Source organism: Astatotilapia calliptera, chromosome 7 (assembly GCF_900246225.1).
Source record: "Astatotilapia calliptera chromosome 7, fAstCal1.2, whole genome shotgun sequence".
Classification (NCBI taxonomy): Eukaryota; Metazoa; Chordata; class Actinopteri; order Cichliformes; family Cichlidae; genus Astatotilapia; species Astatotilapia calliptera.
Genome location: NC_039308.1, coordinates 11,803,450 through 11,827,950, shown reverse-complemented (window position 1 = coordinate 11,827,950; position 24,501 = coordinate 11,803,450). Strand labels below are relative to the sequence as shown.

The 24,501-nt window shown below is 40.7% G+C and overlaps 1 protein-coding gene across 2 annotated transcripts; it reads left to right on the top strand.

The window, feature by feature from the left end:
- The first annotated feature begins 396 nt into the window (after positions 1–396).
- Positions 397–24,103, top strand: LOC113025402 (kinesin-like protein KIF2A). Of its 2 annotated transcripts, XM_026173098.1 has the most exons (21): positions 397–576; positions 1,438–1,532; positions 3,000–3,119; positions 3,329–3,383; positions 4,095–4,214; positions 5,366–5,466; positions 6,753–6,848; positions 6,996–7,050; positions 8,442–8,604; positions 8,685–8,775; positions 8,861–8,924; positions 9,009–9,100; positions 10,357–10,499; positions 10,617–10,821; positions 13,482–13,592; positions 13,691–13,758; positions 14,349–14,438; positions 16,318–16,465; positions 17,059–17,160; positions 21,290–21,425; positions 23,386–24,103. In XM_026173098.1, exons 1-21 carry the CDS (start codon positions 516–518, stop codon positions 23,469–23,471), a joined length of 2,202 nt encoding a protein of 733 aa, XP_026028883.1. In that variant the 5' UTR covers positions 397–515; the 3' UTR covers positions 23,472–24,103. The 2 variants fall into 2 exon arrangements, with proteins under 2 accessions (XP_026028883.1, XP_026028884.1); XM_026173099.1 differs by lacking the exon at positions 14,349–14,438.
- Positions 24,104–24,501: the final 398 nt, after the last annotated feature.

Here is a 24,501-nt window from a genome sequence, read left to right as displayed (position 1 = left end):
GCACATTTTGGTATAAACTGTACTCGTTAATTCCTGTCCTGATTCACAGTCACAAAAAACTGGAGAGGACAGAATGTCGCCTGTCAGGCTCCTAAGGTTCTGAATCAGTCCAAAATCGAAAAGTTCATTAGCTTTTATTGAGCTTAGATTGTTGATTTTTTTTTTAATAAATAAAAAAATAAGATATATTAATCAAATTTTCTGCCCTATAATAATTATATTGTCCAAGTTACAGAAAATGGAAATAAAGGTAAAGTATCTACATATTTCGTTAATTGTACTAACAACAACAGGATTACAACGTGAATTTTTGTTATAAATTTAACGACAGTAGTCCGTTTTTATTATTTATTTATTTATTTATTGGGTTGAAATTGTAGGTGAAAACATCAGTGGCGCATGCGCACCTGCTCTTCTCCGCCTGTCTTCTCTCCTGACAGACCGCAAATGACCTCAGTCTCCGCAATATCACACAACTTAGACTGGAGCGCTCAATAAACGGCATACCGGGAGCGATGGCCGGGATGTTCGGGAAGATATTCGTTGGCATTTATGTGGAGATAAAACGGAGCGACGGTACGTAGCATGCTCCGCTCACACATGCACATTCAGACACACCGCTCTCCATCCGGCCGGTCCGCATGAGAGCAGCTAACGTTACCGCTCAACGCAGCCGGGTGTTTTTGCTAGCTAGCAGGCTGCTACACTGTCATTCACAGGAATGTCGCAGTAAAAGGTCGGCGAGCGAAATGTCAGAGACTCAAAAATGACACAAATAGTCTTTGACACGGTGCTGCTGTGTCTGTCAGTGATGCAGACATACGGCAATGGGTCGACCTGACTGCAGGGCTGCGGGCGGGTCCGTCCACCTGCTGTCCGGTTGACACCTACCCTGCCGCCCTCCCTCTCCTTCCTCCCGTCCATTGCTTCATGGCCGAAACACCTCCGGTTAGAGGACGGGATGCAGGCACAAGTCTGCACTGCATCATGCACCATGCAGCGGTGGCCTGTTAACCAGGGCTGATGGATGGCTGATGGGGGCCTTTCATCTCCAACTGTATTTCATCTCAGTAAAAAAATCGCACGACTTTCAAACTGCTCTGTGTATTTTAATATTTGTCTGATGGCTAAGAACCCGGTCAACAGTCACTACACGCAGCGCTTGCAGTGGTGTGATTGACAGTCTCAACATCATCCTTCATCAGCCACACCCATTTAGCATATCAGCATCCTTATTTTAGGGTTTAAGTTTTCCCTGTAAACACTGAATGACTGATGGATCAGTTTATTTGTTGTAAGATAATGCACAAAATATCCTCAGGCCTAATTACTGAACATTAGCTTTATGGCTCATAAGTTGGTGTCTGTATGAGCATTGGCTCTACAGTCTGGTCCAGCACTGCGCAGGCCTAGCATCCATCTGTATCCTCTCTGCAGGACGAATACACCAGGCGATGGTCACATCACTGCATGAAGACAATGAGAGTGTGACAGTGGAATGGATTGAGAACGGAGACACCAAAGGGAAAGAGGTACATCTACCTCTGCACTCGGTTTCATTCATTATGTCCTGAAATGTAGTGATTTGTAATTTGTAATTCTCTTCCTGAATTGTTGTCAGGAATTAACTTTCAAATATGGCACCTGTCTGTAGTTTTATTTGTGTTGCTGATGAAGTGACTAAAAAGTGATTGTCTGCCAAAAAATGATAGCTGGTATTTAAACTGTTGTAAATGAGTTGCTGGCCTATAACCTGTGAAACATATCTTAATAATATCAAAGCATTTTGAGCCAGAAACAATAACCCTGTCAGACATCAGATGCTGCAATCAGTTTTGTCAAAGTGACTTTTATATACGCGTTATTTATCAAGGTAAAAACTCTTATTCATATTAAAAATGGCTTTTTAAGAGGGATCTGGCCAAAAGAGAGGCAGAAATTGCAACAAACATGACATAGTACTGTAAAGATGTTTTAAGTAGCCAAAAAGGACTGGATTGATCGTAATAAAAAACAAGGAGCAGATACAATATTACAGAGTCATGAAGATACTTGCAAAATAGGTAATTTCTTTATTTTATACATAACAGCTTAGTGAATCCTGACCACACAATATTTATCAGTATACGTTAGAGATGAAAAACACAAAGAAACACTGGAAATCACTTTTTGGAACACCTGAAAGCAATGAAATAGACATGAGTATCTTATTACTTGCTTTATCCTGGACATGTTGTAATGCTGTTGTAACATATAACATATTGCTGTACCCGATGTAGTGCACTACAAGTATCTCAAGTGTATAAGCATAAAATGCTTAAAAAAGATAGAAGTAGACACCGTCACATGACCCATAGTTTAATAAAGTCCTCATGTCAAAAGGTGAGCTTTTTTTTGGGAATTGTAATGTTGATGTTTTGAAACCAGATGTGATAAGTAAGGTTTACCAAAACTAGGAAAGACTGGAAGATTTAGCAATACTACATTCACAAAAACAATGTAGGTTTGCTTTAAGACAAAACCTGCTTTATTGTTCATTTTAGAATCTAATTAGGACCATAATTTCATGTGTGTGTGCAATAAGACCTGAAACTCATAGGCCATTTTCCCATAGGCTTCTATGCAATCAAACTTCTTTTTAAAAAGCTAAAGAATGTCCTCCTGCTGGCAACCAGAAAGATCGCAGATTTTAACGAGCTTTGTCATTGGCAGAATTATCTGAGCTTTTTTTTATGTTGGGTGTTCATTTGGGAGGCTAAGTTCACCTTTACATCATTACAGCCTTCTAAAAGAGTAGAAATATTGAAAAAATATTATTGATAAAAGATATTACGACAAATTAAGCAGTCACATACTGCAAAGATAAACGTTATTGATCATCTTTATTGATGTTCTCAGCAAATACAGCCCCTGTTGCACTTGATGAGGTGATCTTGAGCCCCTGCTTAAACAAAGATTGTAACGATAACAAAGGAATTTCTTTCTTTTTTCTGATTTAGATTGATCTGGAGAGCGTCTTTGCTCTGAATCCAGATGTAGCTCCTGATGAAGAGATACCACAGAGTCCCGAGGCTCCTGTTCCTCCCTCCAATGTTGCCAAAACCAGCAAAGTACCCAAGGTCTACTTCTCAACACCAGACATCATTAATCAATCACTCCTATTTGCACATGACCTTTTAACAGAATATTACTATTATTCCTGATTTGAAGAGATTATGCTGTATTTATTGCTATAACATATAATTCAGTTTAGACATTTTTCCTTGCATACTTTGTGTACTCCCTTCTTTCATTCTTAATTCAACTCTAATGATTATGGTCTTTATAGACCAGACGGACTACAGCAATACCCAAGGCTGAAAATACCCCACGGGAGAACAGAGGTACGTTCTCCCACTAACAGCTCTGAGATATGAAGCTTATAATTTAATCATTTTCTACTTCGATACAGTTGGTGCTGCCCGATCATGTAAAAAAAAAAAGAGTTTATGGGAAGCAGAGTGAGTGAGGGTTATTTTCTCGGAAATTACTGTAAAACAGTTTCACTACAACTTCTTTAACTCACCTTAAAGTCAGTTTTTAAGGTGAGTTAAAGTTTTCCCAATACAAGAATTAGTCCAAGTGATTAATAACTGTAAAAGTCAAAGATAGAAATTTGTATACAACAGGGTTTTGTAAGAATGTAATAATGACTCCCAGTGTGCATTTAGGAAGAAACATCCAATAAGTGTGCTGAAATTTCTTTCTTATGAATGTTTAACTGAATTGACAAGAAAAAAAATCAGTGTTAAATATTTAAAATTGTAATATTTTGTTAGAATTAAAGAGTCATGTTTGGTTGTATTTACTCTTCTAATGATAAAATCCCCTGCTTCACGAGTCTGTCAGTTATGACAAAATGAATGGTTAAGTTTGTGCAGTCGGTTTGAAGCAGTCAGCATAGAAACACTGGCATGAACAAACCTCACAGAAAATCTAAGAGGGTCACTGTGAACACTTCTCCTGAGAATTTGGGTTTAACTTTGTATAATTTGGGTGAACTGCCTTTTTAATGTTTTGAGATGAGCAGTTACACTGGATTGTGTGCTCCTCAGCTGCCTCAGTGGGAACAACCCGGGCACGTCCCAGTCAGCACAGCCAAGCTGCGGAGCCACCCCCACCAACCATCGTTCCCCAGCCTGCCGTAAACCAGTCCCTGATACAGCAGCAGAACGGTAACACAGTCACCCCGTCTGCAAACTTCATATGAGAGAGGATTCATGTCCACATGGCTCTGTTTGAAATTCTCTGGAGGGAGTTTCCAGCATCTCTGTTGTTGTTCTCTGTAGCAGTGATGTCATGCTCCCACACAGCTGTGTGTCTAAGGGTGTCAAAGGCTCTTTCACTCGCTGTGGCTTCATACTGCAGCACTTGTTTAAGTTTTTCCTCTGCTGTTGTTTGAATGACCATAAATATGTAAATAAGATCAGGCCTTCAAATAGCACTCAAAACATAACATTTGAAAAAAGAAATACTGTAAATAAAAAGCCATATTCAGTGTAATTTTTTTTAAAAATCAGTTAAATCTAGCAAGTTTTTTGTAGACCTGCCCACCGGGCTATGTGCATACACTGAAAGCAAGAGCAGAACGGAGCCGACATCATGACACAGATGAACTCAGACACAGAATGACAAATGGAGCTTGGCAAGATATGGGCTGAGGGACTGAATCAATCAAATCACTGCCATGTGTTTTAGGAATACTCCAGGACTTTTAACACGTTTAAAATAATGCTGGTTGCCAATTAAAAAAACACCCAGGTTAGGGGGCATTCACAATTATCAACAAATTATTTTTTACAACTTATGAATTGGCTAAATGGATGTAGTCTTTATAATATAAAGTTTTAGATATTGTACATTTTACACTTGATTATTGAGAATGACTGATTTAAGGTGATGCATGCATGATGCATCTGTATAGTAGAAAAACTGACTTTTAATTCAAGATTTGAAAGTGGGACATATAATAAAAGTTGAACAAGATTAATTAAATTTATGAAACCATTTAGATTTTAGGTAAATGTACAAAGCGTAGTGTAACTACTCAGCTACACAGTTCTTTTGATTTATTTCTTTTTTTTTCCCTTTTGTTGTATGAAGTGTTTTGTCGATGTGGTGGCCAGATGACTGAGTAGGAGCATCAGCAAAACTGCAGCTCTTGTTTTGTGTGTGTAAAAGTAAATGTAAGGCATTATGAGTCAGCATCATCAAAAATAATTGCTAATGTATCAGAGGGAATAGTCCCTGTTACTTCAGCCTGTAACCATATGTATATATATTTTGATGCTGATATTTTAGGCCACTGTGCTCCTTGTTTTTTCAGCACGGAGGAAATCTAACTGTGTGAAGGAGGTGGAGAAACTGCAGGAGAAAAGAGAGAAGAGACGTCTTCAGCAACAAGAGCTCAGAGAGAAGAGGGCACAAGTGAGAACTCAAGCATACACTACAGTACTTTACATTATACACACATCAACAAACACATTACCACAGTGTGAAGTGGAGAACCATTTGTTTGAGAATTATCTCTAGATATGAAGCTGATTTATAGCATACCTGCCAACACATGTTCCCAGGGTTTTTAAGACATCTCCTGGAGGCCACCTGTTTTACTATTTGTACTGTAACACTTCCAAAATTTGCAAAAATGCAAAATGTCTACTGTCTTCACTTTTTCATCTAAATGACTTCAAAGTTCAGTATTTGAGCCAACCCCACCACTCTAACAAACAAAAGTCCCAGATTTTCAAACCTAAATGCTGAAAGTTCTGGTTTATAGTCATAACTATAAGACATGGATAATAATGCTGCCTCTCACACAACAGGAGTTTTACCCACTATACTGTTGTACTGTGTCTCTTTATAAAAAAAAAAGGTCAACAGAATTATGCACAAACAACTAGACTCTGTACTGTTAACCCAAGATTAAATATACTGTATATATTTTTGCTTGAATATTTTGACCTTAATGCATGTGGATGTGTGGACTGAGCTTTTTTCTGTGCTTATTTCTATTGTGTGTGTCTGCTGTAGTCTTTCACAGTGTGCTGGTAATGTTCCAGATTTGCAGTAGCAAATTATTGAAACTATAATGCATGCCATTAATCAGGTTTTTTAAATATAACCTCATGTTAAATAAGCAAAACTGTGACAATATGAGTGAAATGAAAAAGAAAAAAACATGGATAATTATACTCCAAAAAAACAAAGCAAAAGAAACATTACTCATCAAGTCATATTAACTGAAACTGTGAGAAGATTTAATAAGCACTGTTTTAATTAATCAGTCAGCTCATGTAGCATTTAATAAAAACATTTAAATTCTGAAAACAGCTGAAACAACACAAACTTTTAAAGGAATCAGATGCTTCAGTTTTTTTCTTTTGATTATTGCAGCTGTGTTCGGTTCACAGTGTTCTGAGCAGGTGGCCCTAGAGTTAAAACATATAGTTAGTTGGAACTAAAAATCAAAACGTGATCTACCAAACCCATTTTAGAGAGCACTGTCTGGATACAAAAAGTATTCTCAGGCTGAAAGTAGCTTCTAATCGGCTGATTTAGACAAAAGACTTAAAAGTACGTGACGTGTCACTCAAAATGTTAGGATGTTGATTTTGAATTAATTAATTCACGAATAATTGAAATGCTTCCTGAATGTTTTTATTGTCTTTGTCATTATGTGATCAATACTTTTGTTTTCTGTGCCACTGCAGGAGGTGGACGTTAATTTACCAAACTATGAGATTATGTGTATGATCAGAGACTTCAGAGCCAGTCTGGACTACAGACCTTTAACCACAAACGATCTGGTGAGTCCAATTTAGATCTGCTGGTCAGAAGGAGTCAGTAGAGAGAGAGGTACCTGAGAATGTTGGAAGAAAGGAGAAACGAGGAGGTCATATGGCCAGTACAAAGGTGTGAACCGCACTATTTATTCATGTCTTCTCATGTTTCAGATTGAGGAGCACAGGATATGCGTGTGCGTTCGTGCACGTCCCCTCAACAAAAAAGGTAAGAGCATATTTATGTAGCAGCTGTATTCCGAGAAACTGTGAAGCCTGTGTTCAAGCTCAGACAGCTAATCAAAGTAGTTTAGAATTGGAGAGATGACCCCTGTGAGGAGGTGGAAAGCCTCCCTAAAAGTTTTTTATTGTTTACATCCACTATATCAATCAGATCTGCCTGATTTTGGACACTCATGGATAGGGATGGGTATCGTTTAGGTTTAATCCGATACCGGTGCCAAACCGGTACTTTTTAAACGGTGCCAGTGCTTAAACGGTGCTCGAACCGGTGCTCGAACCGGTGCTTAAAGAATGAAGAACACAAACTTTGTCCAAAAACCTCTCATGTTCAGCTGTTTTTTTGTAAAAAGATAACAATGTTAGTCTTCTCTGCAGCTATGTGGCATATATGGTATCACTCTTGGCTGGAAGCAGTGCTTAAACAATGGAAAAACACAAACTTTGTCCTAAAACCTCTCAGCTGTTTTCCACTTTTTCTTTGGGCATTTTAGCCTTTTTGGCCAGGGTGAAGGGAGCATCTGCCGTCAAACAAGAAGACAGCCGCATGTAACTACGACGGTGTTTGCTAGTTCACCTTACGTGCATTAATGGTGGTTAGCCTACTCAACGTAAATTACACACGAACAACATGAAGCTACTCACGCAGAGAAGAACGGCTGCTGCTGCCGTCATCATCCGTCATCATTTCTGCTACACTGGCAGGGCTAGGGGCCAGGACTCTCCTCTTCGGGTTCATGTTGCTAACTCCTGGTCCGATAACAGGCACCACACCCGCAGTAGATGTGCACGGTGTGAGGTCTTGCAGCAAGCTATCAAATACGGCGCATTTCTAGACTTTTAAAAAAACGCTATGGGTCGCCAGGCGTTTCATCAGATTCGAGGTGTTACCTCCTTTGCACAGTATCACCTTAAAGCACTTGTTGCAGGCTGCTGGGTTTGCATCTTTTGCTGTGAAGTACAGCCAGACTTTTGACCACTTCGCCTTGGGCGTTTTTAATCTGTAGCTCTGCTCTAAAAGAACGTACGTACCTGGACCCGCCTACTATCCTCGGAAAGGTAAAATGATTGGCTAGAATCCAAAGTGTATGACATCTCAGGGAAATAAAGCACCGAAATGTGCGCTGCTTTTCGGTCTGGTTACTACCGTTTATGTCAGAACCGGTGCCATCATGGCACCGGATACCGGTACCCATCCCTACTCATGGGTCATTTCTTCTGTTGTGGTGTCAATTGTGTCCATTTTAAATATTATTTCTAAAAATCTCTGAATGTCGATTAATTAAAAACAAGTAACAGGGATGTCTATAGACTGCTGCTTGTCCTTGCCCTTGTACATCATTGTAGCCTGTGTCTATAACAATGACTGTGTCTCTTCAGAGTTATCAACAAAGGATCTGGATGTGATCACCATTCCCAGTAAGGACGTTGTAATGGTCCATGAGCCCAAGCAGAAAGTTGACTTGACCCGCTACCTGGAGAACCAGACCTTCCGATTTGACTATGCCTTTGATGAGAACTCCACCAATGAAATGGTTTACAGGTACACTGTTTTTTCTTTTTTCTTCATGCTGTAGCACTTGAGTCAAATATTCTGCTGCCAATAAACACTCCACCCTGCAGGTTCACTGCTCAGCCGCTGGTTGAGACCATTTTTGAGAGGGGAATGGCGACGTGCTTTGCATACGGACAAACTGGAAGTGGAAAAACACATGTGAGTTTTTGACTTTGATTTGAGAAGTTTGGTTTTAGTGTCATAAAACCAAACTTCTCAAATTCTAACTCATGTCTCCTTTTAGACAATGGGAGGGGACTTCTCAGGAAAGAACCAGGACTGCTCCAAAGGGATCTATGCACTGTCTGGTTAGTTTCTGCTTTACTGATTATTATTATTATCATTATTATTGCTGGTCTCTCTCATTTAGGTGTGTCCTTCTCTCCCTGCAGCCAGAGACGTTTTTCTCATGTTAAAGAAGCCAAATTATAAGAAGCTGGACCTGCAAGTTTTTGCCACATTTTTTGAAATTTACAGTGGGAAGGTAAGTGTGTTATCATCACTGATCAGTTAAGCTGTATGTTAATATATAATAAAAAAAAGGTTAAATAATTGATGAATAGAGTCATGATGAAGGATGAGACATTTACTTCAATTTACTTCAAAAATACCACATATTTATATTTAACTGTTTATGCCAATGTGCTTGATTCTCTGTAGCAGACGGGTACCTCAGTCACTGGAAAACAAATTGTTATGTTTATAACTTCTGTTCCCTGAACATATATAATGTCGGCCGCACTTGCACATACACACCCCTGTCATCACAGTCAGTCTGATAGCTGCTCTTCACCAAGCCCAGCTGCACAACAGAGCAAGCTAGTGTTTTACCTCATTCCTCTTCTCCAGGCAATAGAAGTATTAAACATAACACTTTGTTCCCTTTCAGTCGGTTCATTCAGAACAACACAAATAGCATGGAACACTGGCATTCACCAGGTGGAACATACTCTCAGTTGTGGTCTTGTTTTGCCTCCTGAGGCACCTTTGGTGCTCCATGCCAGGGAGATAGGCTCCATAATCGAGTGGGAGAGCTTATAACTTATACTGCACTTCTTGGGCAGCAACAGAGGAACTTCAGGATCTCCCTCCTCCTCACATGCAAACGTGAGCCCCTCTCCACTCCCTGTGGAGGCTCATGAGTGGGCCTTTGCTCTAAGGCGACTAACATGGAACTTGACCTGAAGTAGGCACCGCTTTCTTGGCAGGGAGCAGATGAACTGTGAACCTGTAAGAGCTAGGTGCAAGCTTGGGATTCATATCACATCTGGGCATGATATCGCACGTTATTTGTATTATTTGTCAGCAGTGAGGGATTGAAATTAAATGGTGCTACTTCAGGAGGAAGTATGCTGTAAATGTTAATATTATGACAAGAATGACTTCAAATGATAAAGACAGGTAGTCCAGAAAAGTTTTTTTAAGGACCGGCTCTGATTAAAATTAGCTGTAATGAGAATTGCTCTAGGAAAGGAGGTTCATGTGCCTTGACCAGATACCAGCAGCTCAGATCAGGGACCATGTTAAACACATCTCAGCATAAGTGGCTGGTGGTAAATCATGTGAATGATTCTCATGGTAGAAGTGCTGCTAGGAAAATACTACATGGGGTAAGAACCATCAGCACAAGTAATGGAAATTAAATCAGGAGAAATTTGCCAGAGTCCAGTCCTCTGTCTTTGTGAAGCTGAGAAAAGGTTAAACTGCTAACGCTACTGTTGAGCATATTTGTGTTTGAAGGTGTTTGACCTGTTAAACCGTAAAGCCAAGTTACGGGTGCTGGAGGACGGGAAGCAGCAGGTGCAGGTGGTGGGCCTGCAGGAGAGGGAGGTGAAATGCACAGAAGACGTCCTCAAACTCATCGAAGTGGGAAACAGCTGCAGGTAAACGTGATTTTTTTTTTCACATATGGATATGTGAAAACACTAAACAGTAACAAGATTTGAGTTGGAGAACCGCTGAATGAACCCCCTGAACACCCCCCACCATGCCTCTTGCAGGACGTCTGGGCAGACATCGGCCAACGCTCACTCCTCCCGGAGTCACGCTGTTTTCCAGATCATCCTGCGTCGGCGGGGGAAGATGCATGGAAAGTTCTCTCTTATCGACCTGGCGGGGAATGAGAGAGGGGCAGACACGTCCAGCGCTGACCGGCAGACTCGCCTCGAGGGAGCAGAGATCAACAAGAGTCTGCTGGCACTCAAGGTCTTCGCTTTAGTACTACAGATATTCTGTTCTTTAGTGTTGTGCTTCTCATATAGTTGTGATTTCAGAAGTTTACATACACTCATTTTGGGTATTAATGTCATTTTCATTTTAAAGATTTCTTTGAACTGTTTATTTTCCAGGGTGAAATGATTGCACACCATACCTTTGCTAAAAAAAAAGAATTATACTTTGTAGAACAACAGAAAAGTCCTAGTGAAGGTTTTCATTTTTTCAAGTCCTGGAGCACATGAATGTCCTGCAAATCTAATTAACATTGACATGAGCAGTTTTGATGGTAAAGGAAGGCAGGTATAACAGTGAAAAAGCAAGCAGCAGAGGTGGTAGTGAAGGTGGATGAGTTAAAATACTCGGGGTTAACCATGCAAAGTGACAGTACAGAATTCAATTCAATTCAATTTTATTTATATAGCGCCAAATCACAACAAAAGTCGCCTCAAGGCGCTTCATAGATACAGAGAAAAACCCAACAATCATATGACCCCCTATGAGCAAGCACTTTGGCGACAGTGGGAAGGAAAAACTCCCTTTTAACAGGAAGAAACCTCCAGCAGAACCAGGCTCAGGGAGGGGCGGCCATCTGCTGCGACCGGTTGGGGTGAGAGAAGGAAGACAGGATAAAAGACATGCTGTGGAAGAGAGACAGAGGTTAATAACAGATATGATTCAATGCAGAGAGGTCTATTAACACATAGTGAGTGAGAAAGGTGACTGGAAAGGAAAAACTCAATGCATCATGGGAATCCCCCGGCAGCCTATGTCTATTGCAGCATAGCTAAGGGAGGATTCAGGGTCACCTGGTCCAGCCCTAACTATATGCTTTAGCAAAAAGGAAAGTTTTAAGCCTAATCTTGAAAGTAGAGATAGTGTCTGTCTCCCGAATCCAAACTGGAAGCTGGTTCCACAGAAGAGGGGCCTGAAAACTGAAGGCTCTCTCTCCCATTCTACTTTTAAATACTCTAGGAACAACAAGTAGGCCTGCAGAGCAAGAGCAAAGTGCTCTAATAGGGTGATATGGTACTACAAGGTCATTAAGATAAGATGGGGCCTGATTATTTAAGACCTTGTATGTGAGGAGCAGGATTTTGAATTCAATTCTGGATTTAACAGGAAGCCAATGAAGGGAAGCCAAAACAGGAGAAATCTGCTCTCTCTTTCTAGTCCCTGTCAGTACTCTTGCTGCAGCATTTTGGATTAGCTGAAGGCTTTTCAGTGAGTTTTTTGGACATCCTGATAATAATGAATTACAGTCGTCCAGCCTGGAAGTAATAAATGCATGAACTAGTTTTTCAGCGTCACTCTGAGACAGGATATTTCTAATTTTAGAGATGTTGCGCAAATGGAAGAACGCAGTCTTACATATCGTTAGCTTCATAGCATAAGTGCCTAAGTCATTGACTTAGTCAAATGACTTAGGCAATTATGCTATGAAGCTAACGATATTTGTTTAATATGTGCGTTGAAGGACATATCCTGGTCAAAAATGACTCCAAGGTTCCTCACAGTGTTACTGGAGGCCAAGGTAATGCCATCCAGAGTAAGAATCTGCTTAGATACCATATTTCTAAGCTTTTCAGGGCCGAGTACAATAACCTCAGTTTTATCTGAATTAAGAAGCAGAAAGTTAGCGGCCATCCAGGTCTTTATGTCTTTAAGACATTCCTGCAGTTTAACTAATTGGTGTGTGTTATCTGGCTTCATGGACAGATAGAGCTGGGTGTCATCTGCATAGCAGTGAAAATGTATGCTATGTCTTCTAATAGAACAAAGAGTTCAGAATGTCCCAGAGGAAAAGCCTGCGCATGCGCTTCTTTCACCACTTAGCTCTCATGTCGACGAGGGGATGCTGCAAACAGAAAGAAAATGTTACGGATACTTTCGATTGATTTAATATTAAGACGATTAACTTGGATTCTTACACCGACTATTCCCACTCACCGATCGCTACGGAGACAGCCTGCACTCGCTTCACCTCACAAGAGAGGTGAAGCGAGTGCAGGCAAGGTGAAGTTGATGGAGACAACTGTCAGGGGTAATTTGTGACAGAAGAATAGCAGCAAGAGTGAAAGGTAAGGTGGTAGTGAGATTTGGTATGATGTATGGTTTGGACACAGTGGCACTGACAGGAGGCCAAGTTGGAGGTGGCAGAGTTGAAGATGTTAAGATCTTTGTAGGAGTAAGCAGATTGGACAGGATTTAATAAGGTGCTCTGGTTGAGCAGCTTTGAGGGGTGGGGTTTTTGGACATGTCAGAGGAGGGATAGTGGATATATGAAGCAATGGATGTGAAGACAGCAGGCAGGAGGAAAAAAGGGATCAAGAATATCTTTCAGGGGCATTTTGCTGCTGTATAATCAGAAGAACATCCATCAAGGAAAATGCAACAAATAGGCTATAGATATTAAAAAAAAGCAAAAAAACAACAACTTTAAGACAGCAAAGAAGATTCTACAGGAAAGGAGGAGATGGAGGCAGGCAATCTCGAGAAAACCCAGATATATTCAATTGACTTGAAACAGCAAATCATCTGAGAAAAGAAAAATAGTAAATATTTCCTAGTTCTCCTTAAATTATTTTCAAAAATGACTATAATTAGTTAGCCAGATTTTTTGCATAATTGGGCATGGTGTATGTTTGCAGGAGTGTATTCGAGCCCTGGGCAGAAACAAACCACACACTCCATTTAGAGCCAGCAAGTTAACCCAAGTGCTGCGGGACTCGTTCATCGGAGAAAACTCCAGAACATGCATGGTAAGAAAACAACATGTACCCACTATAGACAGACACAATAGAAAGTGATTACAGATTTGGTTGCAGTTTTGGTAAATCCCTCTCTCATCTTTTTACAGATTGCAACCATCTCTCCTGGGATGGCATCTTGTGAAAACACACTGAACACATTGAGATATGCCAACAGGTAGGAAAGATTCTACTGAAAGGCAAAAAAAGGTTTTCAGATATAACATTAAGATGAATGCACATTGAGTTATAATTTCAAATTTATACACCTTCACTTTCCACTAACTACCCTGACTTTCAGGTTTTGTCAAAAGCATCAACATAAAGTTCTAAAGTGGACCTGTTATACTGATTTCAAGTTCCATAGTTTTATCTATTATACAAGATTCAACTGTCAAAAAATTCAATTCAACTTCAACTTCTCTCACTTTAAGCCAGCTTTCTTCTGATTGGCTGCCTATCACAAACAGAAGTTTGGAAAATTTGTTTATTAAGCACATTCACCATTGTAACAGTATAGAGAATTATTTAAAATTTTGTGTTTGAGGAGTTTGCATGAAACATAAAGCCAGATTTTTCTTGAAAATGTTGACTTATTGTGAGGAATATTCTTAGTTATCTGTGTGCTCCGTTTGTCTTTCTCCTCTGTTGAATGAATTCATAAAAATGTAAAATAGAAAAGACTACATAACATAACATAACATGATCCTCTCCTGCCTCCACTTGTTGATGTGTGTTTCTCTCCCCTGTCATGCATTTTTTTCCCAGAGTAAAGGAATTCGGGATAAGTCCCTCAGACATTCCCTTCTCCCAGAGTGGGGGTGGAGGAGGTCGCTCTGAGCTCTCCCCTACCTATGAGTATGATCATTTTGCTATGTCTCTTAACAGTGTCCTGCACAATTAGTTACCCCCGTATTGGCATTTCACATGAACCCAGGCAGCCGCTTTGTGTCTGTTTCTAAAAAGATCATTGAGGGTCCTAACATCATCAGTCACCATAATAATGGTGTAATCATTTTTGTAGGGTCTTTACCTTACAAGATAAAGTGCCTTGAGACAACTGTTGTTGTGATTTGGCATTATATAAATAAAACTGAATTAAATTCAGTTTAGCTGGCATGTGAACCAAGGTTAAAATGAGTTCATTCACTGTCTGCCTCACTTTACTTATTATTTACAAAGTTTTTTTTATTGCTTTAACCTCCTAAGACCCAAACTCTTCCACAGAATGCATTTTTAGTTTCTCTTTGATATTTGGGCCGATTGGGGCCCTATGAATGTAAAAACGAAGAATCACCAGATTTCTTTATTATTTTTTTTACCTTATTTTTGTTTTTAAGAAAAATAAGAACCACATATGGGGATATTTGTTTAAAATTTTGATAGAACAGTAGCTGTATAATGTCCTCGTAAGTGGATATCAGGCCCTTGTAGAGCAAAATTGAGTATTTTGGTCTAAATAACCCAAAATGTGATGTCCACATATGTGGACGCCAGGTCCTAGAAGGTTAAGTCATTCACTTTTTTTGTTAGTCTTATTTTATTTTTGTCAACAAATCCTTTTGGGGAAAAAAAAAACAATAACAATTGTACTTTTCTATGAAGTATTACATTATATAAGTATTATATATTTTGCACTTCCATCCCAAAACACTCCAGTGAGATACACTGTTGCACTGGATGACAAATTTTTTAGTTGCTGTAAAAACTAATTGTCATTTATTGTGTTTTAAACCCACATACATGTCTTCGTAGTGCAAATAATTATTCACTAAAGCAGCAGTATCAAATATAGGGCGTGGGGGCAGAAATTGGCCCAGCACAACCTTCCCTAATGGCCATTTATACTGCACCGATGTAATGACGCAACTGATAAGCTGTTAAATGACAGAAAAGATCCTGTTCTTTCACTATCTATAGAAATTTCAATTTTTTATAAGGGGTTCACAGTAAAAAAAAAAAAAAAAAGAGGGGCATTTTCTGTCAATTAACAACACATATGACCTTCCTGTTAAAGGAGCGATCCTCAACAAAGCTGCTCATAGGGCAATGGGGTTCTCTCAGTGTTGCTGTGGGCTTTTACCTTAAAATATAAAGCATCTTCAGGAAACCGTTAATAAAACTGATCTAAAATGAAGAGTACGTTAACAATTCATTTATAAAATTATGTGCTACAATAATTTATGGCTGGCAAAAAAAATATAAAAAAATTACACCGCATCCTGATCTTTCCATTCAGCATACCATTTGACAACTGCCTCCTCTGGGTTCTGATCTTTCTGTAAGATTTGTTGGCAAAAAGTAAAAAAAGAAATCGCTACATCACCTTACCAGTATCATCCAATCTATTCAATATATTTTAGCTTTGTGTCACCTATCATGATGCATGTGCCCCACTTTGTTCCATCTCTAAATCCCAAATTCAGCAGAAGTATAAACTTTTTGGTTTTCTTTGTTCTTTAGGCTTTTTTCATCAGTCATTTGTTGACTTGACTTGTTTTCCAGACGTGAGTTCCCAAAGCCTGCATGAAGTTCTTCGTCATCATCTTCATCTTCATGTTTCTTTCTCATAACTCACAGTATTCATCACTGATTTCTTGGCATGTTGAACCACTTGTCACTGACGCGACACGTTTGTATATTTCTCATATACAGCTACACACCATTGTAGCTCACCTCTGCAGTTGTTTGCAGTTGTCATACTGTTGGTTTACCTATAGTGCTGATGTGTTGTCAGGGTGAAGGAGCTCACAGTGGACCCTGCGGCAGCCATGATGGAGAGCCATCAGGGAGGACACATCACGCAGCTGGAGGTGCTGGAGGCTCAGTGGGGAGTGGGGAGCTCTCCACAGAGAGATGATCTGAAGCTGCTCTGTGAACAGAACGTAAGAACATCTGCTGCCCACGCACGCTACCGTGACAGAGAATATCTGAACCCACAGCAGCTCCGTGTGAAAAATATAGATGCTAGGTTTCCACAAACTGACTTCAGTTGGCTGGGAACTGCTGAGCCAGATGATAACTTGCATTATTCCACAAATGTGGCCCATAGAAAACAATAATATTCAAAATACCTCCTACCTTCTCATATCTTTACTCTAGCTCCCTGCCACATTCACAGTTCAATTCAGCACTAAGTCTGCTTGCAGGTTCTTGCACAGTTACTTTCCATATAAAACTAGTTTCAACAAAATAAACAATAGATCTTGCCTTCCTCTGCAGTCACTTTATTTTTTAACTTTTATGTCATAACCCTCATTCACATTGTGGCTGATGGTGCCTCATCTGGAAAATGGTCATGGCTGAATATTGAATAACATTAGGATTTAATAAAAGAAGTAAATGAAGTACCTGTGGGTTTTGGTACATTATTATTATTTCTTGGAATTTATCTAGCATAATTGTTTTTAGTTTAAATTTGCATATATTTCCTGCAGTTTTAAATTCATAATCACAGCACTGGCTTTGTTTATTGTAGGAGGAAGAGGTTTCCCCGCAGCTCTTCACTTTCCATGAAGCCGTCTCTCAGCTGGTAGAAATGGAGGAGCAGGTGCTAGAGGATCACAGGGCTGTTTTTCAGGTACAGTAGGCCAGAAGATTTCTGTTTTTCCATTTACAGCTAAAAATAATAGGAAATTAATAACCAATTGTAGCTAATTGCTATGCCTAGCCCCACATACCTGATTGATCATTTGTTTTGAGGCATGTTAGTATAGATACAGATTTTTTCTGAACAATGCTAAATCGTTTATTATAATGGGTAAAGCTTTAGTTTTAAAAATCTGATATCCTAAGCAACAGTTCACAGCTAGCACTGGAATTCATCTACCCTATTTTCTCAAGAGGCTTTACCTTTGCCAGACCTTCGTCCACCCAAGCTATCGAGCGTATTGGGCGACAAGGTCTCTCCATCGATTACGATTTCCAGCAAGCTCTTCACCTTTATCCCAAGCAATGCAAAGGGCTTTGAGGTCATAATGGAAGGTCCGGTGCCAGGTCAGCCATGGCCGTCCCCTGCCACAACCTCCAGGTGGAACCCATCTGAATGTTTTGTTTGGCTGTCGTCCATGCGAATGATGTGCCTGGCAAGTTTTTGACGGCAGCATGCGATAATCACGCTGAGGTGAGGACGGTTGCTTCATCGTAGCACCTACTCATTGGTGACATGATCAAAGTATCGGATCTTCATTATCCTTCAAAGGCAGCACTGGTGGAAGACGTCCACCTTCCTGGTAATACTGGCCGACGCTTTACACCTTTCAGATGCATAGATTTCCATTGGGATGATGGTTGAGGCGTACTAATGAACCTTGATGTTGATTGAGATGGAGGCAGATGACCAGATATTTCACATTTGTTGGAATACCAACGAGGCTTTGCCAGTGCGGCTCTTGAAATGAGTCTCTCAATCTCCGTCCCAGCCAATGACGCTGCCAAGGTATGCAAACCTCTCAACCACCTCGAGGTCTTGCCCACCGGTCTTGATCTTAGGCATACCGGCCTGGTCGCTAATGTGCATGATTTTTGATTTTTCTGCACTGATGCAAAGTCCAACTTTTTCCAGCCAGGTTCGACGTTGGATGCTGGAGGTGGTGTCCATCTTCCACCAGTCATCTGCAAAATCAAGGTCGGTAAGTCAACTGATCCCGTCCAAGGTGATGCCTGCATCTGGCCTGACCAGGGCTTTCTTCATGATGAAGTTGAGGGCCATTAGGAACAGGAAGGGCGAGAGGATGCGTCCTTGCCTGACACCAGTCTCAATGGTGAAGAGATCGGTGTGGCCCGTGTTCATCTTGATGGAGCAGTTGGGGTGGCAGTAGAGTGACTTGAAGATTGAGATGAATTTTCGCGGGACACCGTACAGGTGGAGGATGCTCCAAAGCAAATCTCTGTGAATGCTATCAAAGGCTTTTTTGATGTCGATGAAGTTTATTGAGAGTGATCGCTCTCAATTAACACATATCATTGAACGCTAACTGTTCGATGATGTTCCTGAGGGTGAATATTTGGTCAGTGCATGATCGTCCATGTCGAAAGCCCGCCTGTTCTTCGCAGAGGCGTTGGTCGGCAGTGCCTTTAAGTTGGCAGAGTAGCATGGTGAAGAAGGCCTTTCTTTTGACAGAGAGTAGGGTGATTCCACACCAGTTTGTGTACTCCATCATGTTGCTCTCCTTTGGTAGTTTGAGGATGACGCCTTTCTGACAGTTTTTGGGGACGGCCTCCATTCACCAACATTCATTGAACACTTTTGTGAGCACATTTGTAACAATCGGCCCTCCATATTTCAGCAATTCTGATTGGATTTCATCCATGCTGGCTGGTTTGTTTGATTTTTGAGCTTTCATCGCCAAACAGACTTCATGTTGAGATATGGTGCCTTCTTCTACTTGAAGAGCTCCCAGTTCTTCTTGTTGCTCAAAATTGTATGTGTGGGTCAGTGTTTCCCAGAAGTGTTTGACTCAACAAGCATCCTGCTTTTCTTTGGTCACCAGAAGTTTGTCATTCTTTATTCTGTTATCTGTTCAACAAAATACATAGATGTATGAAGTCCTTCCATGAAGTCCTTTGTTGATAGCTTTAACCTGTTTAAAGCTACATCGACATTCCCAGCGAGCTGAGGAAGAAAAGACAGGGGTGTCGTGCTGGGAAGGAGCGCTGTCGCCCGAGAAGGAGACGTTATCGACCATCTCTTCCTTCTGTAATTATTGGAAACGTAAGATCTTTGCCCAATAAGATGGATGAGGTCACGTCGCTAACCTGGTCACAGAGGGAGTACCGGCAATGTAGCATCATGATGCTAACGGAGCTAACTCCGGACACAAGCGTGACACTACCGGGATTCCAGCTGCTGCGAGCGGACAGGACGAGAGACAGCGGTAAGAGGAAAGGAGGGGGACTGGCAGTGTTTGTAAATGACAGATGGTGTAACCCTGAGCACATCACTGTGAAAGAACAACTCTGCAGCAGAGACATTGAGCTGTTAGCCGTTAGCATGCGTCCGTATTACCTGCCCCGGGAATTCTCGCATGTTATCGCGATAACAGCTTATGCGAGTGCCAAAGACTTCACGCCCCAAGGACCTCAACAGCTACAGGCCAGTGGCTCTGACATCCCACCTGATGAAGACCCTGGAGCGGCTGGTCCTGGCTCAGCTTCGGCACCTGGTGAGCTCATCACTGGACCCACTTCAGTTTGCCTACCAGCCTGGCATTGGAGCGGATGATGCCGTCATTCACCTCCTACATCGCTCCCTCGCTCACCTGGAGACCGCTGGAAGCACTGTGAGAATCATGTTCTTTGATTTCTCCAGTGCCTTCAACACTATTCTTCCCTCGGTCCTGAAGGACAAGCTGGAGAACTCTGGAGTGGACCGTCACCTCACTACCTGGATACTGGACTACCTCACCGACCGACCACAGTATGTGAGGACTCAGGGCTGTGTGTCGGACAGGGTCGTCTGCAGTACAAGGACCCCACAGGGAACGGTTCTGGCTCCGTTCCTCTTCACCATCTACACTGCACACTTCTCCCACAACTCCACCCAGTGCTTCCTGCAGAAGTTCTCTGATGACTCTGTAGTAGTCGGCCTCATCACTGATGGGGACGACAAGGTGTACAGAGGACTGACCCAAGCCTTTGTGGACTGGTGCCAGCTGAACTACCTCCACATCAACACCAGTAAAACCAAGGAGCTGGTGGTCGACTTCCGCAGGCACAAACATCCTCCACTGCAACCACTGAACATCCAAGGTATGGACATTTAGGCTGTGGACTGCTACAGGTACCTTGGTGTTCATCTGAACAACAAACTGGACTGGACTCATAACTCAGACTACAGGAAAGGGCAGAGCAGACTGTACCTGCTGCAGAGACTCAGGTCGTTTGGAGTGGAGGGCCCACTCCTGAAGACCTTCTATGACTCTGTGGTGGCCTCAGCTATCTTTTACAGTGTGGTCTGCTGGGGTGGCAACATCTCTGCCGGGTACAGGAAGAGACTGAACAGGCTGATCAGAAGGGCCAGCTCTGTTCTAGGATGCCTTCTGGACCCAGTGGAGGTGGGAAGTGACAGGGGAATGGTGGTTAAGCTGTCATCCCTGTTGGACAACATCTCCCACACCATGCAGGAAACTCTGACAGCACTGAGCAGCTCCTTCAGTGGCAGACTGCGGCACCCACGGTGTGGGACGGAGAGATTTCGCAGGTCTTTCCTCCCCACTTCTGTCAGACTGTACAACAAAGACTCCAACTGATCAAACACACACATCCACACATGTGCAATAACACTAAGTGCAATACTCTTTATCTGACAAAGTTGTATTTTTACTCAGTTGTATTAAGTATTTGTATTCTATTTTTATCCTATTGTATATTTTATTCTATTTATTCTACTGTATATAGTATTTTATTTTATTCTATTTTGTACAGTTGTGTACAGTATTTTATTTTTATTATATTCTAATTTTTGCCATATAACTTTTGCACTGTCCACTTCCTGCTGTGACAAAACAAATTTCCCACATGTGGGACTAATAAAGGTTATCTTATCTTATCTTTAGTGCAGTAATTTACAGTAAATACCATAGAATTTGCCGTATTTTTATAAGGAGGAACCACGTGCCATAACATAACTTTGACCCACTTTTGCATTCATAGGCAATATGAATTTAAAACCACATAGCCCAACTCAGCTGCATCGTTTTCCCTTACAGGAGTCGATCCGGTGCTTGGAGGATGAGAAGGTGCTTCTGGAAATGACAGAGGAGGTGGACTATGATGTTGAATCATATGCAACTCAGTTAGAACAAATCCTGGACCAGAAGATAGACATTCTTACTGAGTTAAGAGGTAAACATCATGCAGTTTCCAAATTTTCAGCCTCTTTGCATTAAGAAAGTATCAATTCTACAAGTTAGTCTGATAAATGAATAACTGTAGATGGCAACAGACACACCGTTAACAAACAACTACCAGCTGCCACAGTAATAAAAGCAATGTACCGATGTTATGTTATATATTAAGCTACATTTAAAACATTTCCTCTGCCAGCAGTTCTTTCCCACAAGGAAATGAATCTGTTACTCTCCACCAGACTCAGAAACGGCAATTTTATCTCACAAAACACAGGATTTTTCATCTACTGCAGCCTTGATGTGTAATTGGTTGGTTTGTATTATTGTTCTGTTTACAGTGCGTAAGCTTCAATCCAAACTAACGCATTACAGTGCAAGAGTGCTAAGTAGTTTCTATGATAGTGTGCCATTTCCATCAACAAACTTGCAAGTAAAATTAAAATATATCTTCACATTTTCAGTTGTACAACTCAAAATGTGTTTTGTGCAAACAACTCAAATAAGTTTTACACTTATTCATATGGTAAATGGCCTGTATTTGTATAGCGCTTTTACTAGTCCCTAAGGACCTCAAAGCGCTATAGACAACCAGTCATCCACCGTCCAACGACACGAGCCGGGGCTCGAACCGGCAACCTTCCGATTACAAGGCGAACTCCCAACTCTTGAGCCACAATCGCCCTATATAGGGGTGATATTCATATTGGATTTTTAAGAACTATACCCATATTTGGTGATTTAAAAATCTGATACTTCAATCAAGGTCAGTATTGATGAGTGTGAAGTAGTCACACTCGAACGTCAAGGAAGGTGGTAGGGAAGCAGACTATGCAGACATTTTGGGTTTCCAAGGTGAGCAATTTATTTGCAGTGAACTTAATTTAATGTATAACTTAACAAAACTTTCCCCAAATCAATTCATTTAACAAAACCCAACATAACATGGCTCTGGTGACACAGCTCACCTCTCCTCTCTCCTGCATCTGGTAGAGACTGGCTTTAAATAGGGCCATCAATTTCCCTCCAATTGCCCAGCCAGTACCACTCACTCAACTGAGGGATCTAAAACTCTACTCAGGTTATCTAAAAACACAAAACCTCTACACACTTCTAATATGCACATTTACACAACTAAATGGCAGTATTAACAAAAGGAAAAACATTCAACAAATCCCTTTAAACATTAACACAAACAAAAGGAAGCATCTCTCTGGAAAAAGAAACCCCTCCACATGGTTTGACCTGATGATGTCATGTGTGACATGATCAGGACTTTAAAATGAGGAAATGCCAAGCGGGCGTTTCCCCACACCTGACACTCATGATGACTGAAAAGACAAACAGAGTAAGTACTTAATCTGTAACATAATAAAGTATAAAGAAGCATAACTTAGTATTTGTCTTAATTTGCAGAATGTTTGATTTGCCGGCAACAAAACGCTTACACAAACAAACCCGGGATAGTGAGTGAAGCAATGTTACTTGACAAATAGCAAATCATAGCAAATACATAGAAACAGAATAATGTGTACAATGTGCAAAAAAAAGGTAAACACATATGGGACAAATGGAGAGAATTACAACTGCTTCTCCACTTTGTCACAATGAGCAAATAGCTGATTATATGAAAGAAAGAAGTTAAGCTACGAATTATATGAAAATACAAGAGACCCAACAAAGACAACACAATTGTCCAGCAGAAGGATTATCCATGATGATAGGAGAGAGATAAATCTTTATTTCCTATTCTTCACCAGTTTCTGCTCTTATCCTATCATTTCACCTTCACTTTTTATAAAATTCACATTTTGCTACAGAATATTTCACAATATTTAAAAAAAAAGCTTCAGCTGGTGTATCAAATTTTGTATGAGTGACGTGATTTCATGTTATCCTTAAAGACAAAGATCATCATTTAAATAGTGCCTTCTGTGTGATATTCTCTCCTCTTCCAGATAAAGTCAAGTCTTTCCGTTGTACTCTCCAGGAAGAGGAACAAGCTAGCAAACAAATCACCCCCAAGAGGCCTCGGGCGCTATAGACGCATAACATGTGCTATTTCACTGATTGGTCCTCAGAGAGGTGAAGGCCATAAGGAGGTCAGTGCTGATGAAGCAGCTGATTTAACTCAGCTGTGATTTTATGGTGTGAGTTCCTGTAAGTGTGTTTGGTTTTCCCTGACCTCTCTGCTGTACAGACTGCTTCCTGTCATCCATCCATTTGCAAAGCCAAAGAGCGTACTGCCCACGCTCTGCCATGTTCCTGTAAAGCGTATCTATAAAGTTTTTCTCTGTGTGCTTAATCCCAAGTACTTGATTTTAAAACAAAAAAAAGTTCAGACATTGTTTTAAATTATTTTTTATCAGATCAGTCATGCTCACCAGGGCAATTTTATAAACAACTTTTGCCATTTTGTGCAATATTTGGAGGAATTTTTCTTCCTGTTCTTCCTGTTTCAGCTCGGATGAACAGGGCATGTCAAGTTTGTGTGTAACATGAGCCACGTGTTTGTGTTGATACTGTATGTAATTAAGGTTTGATTGAGACAAGCCTAAAATTAACCTTATGTGACATTAACTGCGCTAAAGGGTGCACTATGATCAAGGTGTTTCAGGATACATTTACAGAAACAGTTCTTTTTTCATTTGCCATAATAAAAGATTACTTCTTGTTGCTGTATGTGTATTTATTTAGCCCTCAGGGCACCTCCTGTGGAGCATCTAGCTAATTTTTTCGGGGCCACTAGTTCATAGTTACTAATTATTACTAAAATATGTTTAACTACTCACGCTGTTCAAAGGCATGAAAATCTTTTCATAGCCTTCAGTTTAACATGAAAGACAATACAATACAATACAACTTTATTTGTATAGCACATTTAAAACCAGAGGTAGCCAAAATGCTTCACATAATCCAATAAAACAGTAGTAAAATACAAATGCAGATAAGCTAGCAGATGGCTGGCATTGATTAACCAAGCATACAAGCACGCAGATAAGCAAGCAAGACTTAACGATAAAAACAATATAGGCAAAAGAGAGGAAAGGGGAAGGCAAGAAAGAACACTTAAA